This window comes from Atta colombica, unplaced genomic scaffold (genome assembly GCF_001594045.1).
Source record: "Atta colombica isolate Treedump-2 unplaced genomic scaffold, Acol1.0 C778534, whole genome shotgun sequence".
Classification (NCBI taxonomy): Eukaryota; Metazoa; Arthropoda; class Insecta; order Hymenoptera; family Formicidae; genus Atta; species Atta colombica.
The window spans coordinates 1-3,956 of NW_017259126.1; the positions used below are offsets into that span (position 1 = coordinate 1).

Consider the following 3,956-nt stretch of genomic DNA (forward strand, 5'->3'; position numbering starts at 1 on the left):
TATTAATTTATTATTATATGTATATATTATTATTTATACTGAGTGATATAAAATTTAATATCTTCAAAATTTATTCACAAAATATTTTTTATTCTTTCATATAACGAAATTATATTCATATAATGGGAATTTTGATTATGATGAAGATTATTAATATTTTTTACTAAATATTTCTTATTAAATTTTAATAAATACGCTGCCAGAAATTAAAATTGCAACACCAAAAAATAGATATTCGATTAAGAACGAAATTCTATTATCATTCATGGAACAATATAAATAAACGATTAAAATTTCAGAAATTTATGTTTAGTATGAACTTTTAAATCTTTGTGGATGGACAGTTCTGTTTCTCCCCTTTTATTTAGTAAATTACTTTGATTTTTATGAAACTTGGTCTATGGGGTAATTTGATAATGCTTTATTCGAATCTGAGATTAAAAATGAAAATTCAAAATAATGGATCCAGTATGGGGGGACAGAATTTATAAAAATAATTTGATTATGACATAAAAAGTTTTAGGAAATTCGTAATATCAAATGCAAAGTAACATCAAGTTTTCAGTTTTGATTTATAAAATATTAGATTGTATAAAATATTAAGATTATTAGAGTATCATAAAATTTAATATTTTTCAACAAATTGTGCAATAAATCTTTTTTAAAAAATCTTAATCATTTATTCACATCGTTCTCCCTAACATATTTATAGATTTTCATATTAAAATGATATTTTCTTCTTGATGTTGTAATTTATTTCTGGCAGTACACATTGTAACTTTATATACATATATTGAAAATAAAAATAATTAATTGAGACATTCCATACAAAAACAAGCAGGCGTTGTTCCACTCCAAGATCCACTTTGCAAACAGATTCTAGTTTCGTTTCCCTCCATATAAAACCCACGTGGACAACTATAATGTGCTACACCACCTACACTATGAGTCGACACTTGCGTTGATAGCACACCAATTTTCTCCGGATCTCTACACCGTATTTCTGTAACATTGTAATTAATACTTTATACAATTTAACGACTCATTGCCATCTCTTAATTCCGCTAAGCGAATATATTTTCAAATAAAATCATTAATATAAGATCAAAGTTAATTTAAAATCAAAACATAATAAGATTTCGTTATTTATCTTTCACAATATCTTTCACAATCTTTTGGAGAATTAAGTATCTTCGACCGACCTTTACAAACGGGGGTATCACTGCTCCAAGTGCCATTTTCAAGACATAATCTTCTAGCAAATCCATCTAACTCAAAATTGCCATCGCACTCATAAAGTGCAGCTGCTCCATAATACGTTGCATTCGATGTCAATGTATAACGTCCATGTTGAATGTGTTCGGGTTTACCACAATCGACATCTGTCGAAACGAACGCTTGTATTAGATATTTTACATTTATTCGCATGTAAATATCGTGAACTGATTCTTCGATTACGAGATTGTGACAAATATTGTATAATTTATAATATTTCACAGTATATTACCGTTTTAAACAATCAGTTATTTGATTATAAAGAATAAAAACGAGTTTCTATAAGTCGTCAACAATTATCATTTATTCATTATTGTAACTATATAATTTAACATATAAACAGCTAAAATGGACTTTTCGATGAATAGGATATTTAGAGATACTTACAGACGCATTGTGGTACTTCGCCACTCCACTTTCCATTCTCCTCGCAGGTAGATAAAGGTTCTCCAACTACTTTGTATCCTCTTTCGCATCTATACTTCGCCAGGGCCCCAATCTTGTATGAAGTCGCGCCCGTGTTCGAATTCTCCGCGGTTCCCGTGCGAATCAATGTTCTTCCGTACATTCGATCATTTCCAGTAACCGAGAGAATTCCATGTTCCGCCAATACGGGCTCCGGGCAACGAATTTCTAAGATAGAAAATATAATACAAATGTACATACAAATGTACATACAAATTTTTATGATTGATTCTTCTCGATCGCTTAATTCCAAATTCTACTCTGTTTAGTCTAATTGTAAGTGCAATTACCTTCGCATTTCGGAGTAGCGTCACTCCATTGACCATTATCGAGGCAGTATCTCCTCGAAATTCCATTCAGTCTGTAATTCCTTGTACAACTATACGTGATTTCGCTGCCAAGATGAGTCGTATCGTTCGCGTAGTCCACTGCACCATTTAAAATTGGAAGAACCTTGCCACAGTTGATATCTATACGATAATGATTTCAATCAATAATTTTAGAAAAGTATTATCACAAATTAAATTGTCAAGGAAATATATAGGATGTCTGGTAATGATAAAGACTCAGTTTAGTCCGCTCAGAAGCATTACGAACATTATTCAGAGAATTACCAAACAACCTGTATATTAAATATCAGTATATATTCTATGTAGAAGTCACTAAAAAAGTCTGTATTCGGGGTAAATATTGCTTATTCTACAAGGTATAAAATTCAAATTGACTTTTATTAACATTTGAAATATTCTGTTTTAATTTTTGATAAAAGCGCTAATTTTAATTTATCAGAATTACATAATATATCTAAAAAAAAATGTTAAATATTAAATAATTTTTAATTTCTAAGTGTAGTAATGAAATGAAATAGCTAATATTGCTTGAAATCTGATTCAATTATAATATACTCCTATTTGCTTATGCTAATAAGCTATCTCCGAAGGAGATCTCGTTTAGGATGAAGGCTATCGACAATAAAGACACACACACGCACACGCACACATATACACTTGATTTAAGTTACTCCTTTCATAATTCAACAAGATTATATTATATATTGCGAACGGTTTCGATGGAAAAGAGATATGAGAAAAATGACTTACACTCGCAGATCGGAACTTCTCCCGTCCATTCGCCGTCTTTGCCACACGAATGTCTCGCTTCTCCGTGAAGCAAATAGCCCACGTCGCAGTGATATTCGATAACACTGTGAACGTTTAAATCATATCCTACTACGTATCCTCCGGTGGGCACTTCTGGTTCTTCACATGTTATTACTGCAAAAAGATATTTATCTTCTTAAAATTGTGCTGAACTAAATAAACGAAGGCAACAGGTTTTTTTGTTTTCTCACTAAAATTGTACTTTTTGTAAAATTATTTCTGTCGTTATAAAATAAATTCATTTTTGTTTAAGTAAGCTAATTGCTACGTAAAATTATAAATAAATAATAAGACAAACATATATGTTCTCTGTGTGAAAAAAAAATTATTCCTGTTTGTAAATTGATCGTAGCGTTAATTTTTATGAAAATAGTTAAATTATTTTTTGCATAGGAAGGAGTCTCAGTCTCTTCGGCAAATTAATTTTTAGGTAACATGTTTAGTAAATGATTCTTACGCTCGCATGATGGTGTATCGTGACTCCACTTGCCCTCTTTGGTGCACTCTTGCTTTCCTTCGCCTACCAACCAATAATCCTGTTGACATGTGTATACAGCTAAGCTGCTTACCGTGGTCGTACCGTTAATTAGAACAATGGTTCCAAACTCGATTTGGGCCGGAGCCCCGCAGTCAACAAATCGACATTGCGGCGCTTTGCCAGACCATTCGCCACCGACATTGCACGTGAGGACCTTCATTATCAATCCAAGAATCGCAATTATAAATTAACAAAATATTAGATATTATATTACATTATTTATAACTTATTTAATTTAATATAAATTATACATAGAAAAGAATTGCCAAATGCGTACTACTTAAGCAATTTTTTCTTATATTTTCCATGGTGCTGATTTGTGCGCAAGTGAACATTGGAAATTGTAGCTTGATGTTTCAGGCATCTATATTTATACATGTTTAATTAACAAGAATTTAATTTATGATGAATTATCTTTTTGTAATATGTTGCAAAAGACAATTTAGACAACCAATTATTAAAATCATATCTATAGGTTTTCTAAATCGTATTTTCTTTGAAAGTATCAAATTTTTATT

The 3,956-nt window shown here is 30.7% G+C and overlaps 1 protein-coding gene across 1 annotated transcript; it reads right to left on the minus strand.

Moving 5' to 3' along the window:
* Window positions 1-809: 809 nt before the first annotated feature.
* Window positions 810-3,598, minus strand: LOC108684040 (sushi, von Willebrand factor type A, EGF and pentraxin domain-containing protein 1-like). The gene is made up of 6 exons (XM_018204578.1): window positions 3,358-3,598; window positions 2,841-3,014; window positions 2,031-2,210; window positions 1,663-1,908; window positions 1,203-1,382; window positions 810-1,003 (listed from the first exon to the last, which is right to left on the minus strand). The coding sequence occupies exons 1-6, from the start codon at window positions 3,596-3,598 to the stop codon at window positions 810-812; spliced, it is 1,215 nt and encodes a 404-aa protein (XP_018060067.1).
* Window positions 3,599-3,956: the final 358 nt, after the last annotated feature.

Coding starts and splice junctions, on each gene's coding strand:
- LOC108684040 (XM_018204578.1), bottom strand. CDS start 3,598: ATGAAGGTCCTCACGTGCAATGTCGGTGGCGAATGGTCTGGCAAAGCG. Junction 3,015..3,357: donor CGATACACCATCATGCGAGC/GTAAGAATCATT, acceptor ATCTTTTTGCAG/TAATAACATGTGAAGAACCA. Junction 2,211..2,840: donor AGAAGTTCCGATCTGCGAGT/GTAAGTCATTTT, acceptor ATTATCGTATAG/ATATCAACTGTGGCAAGGTT.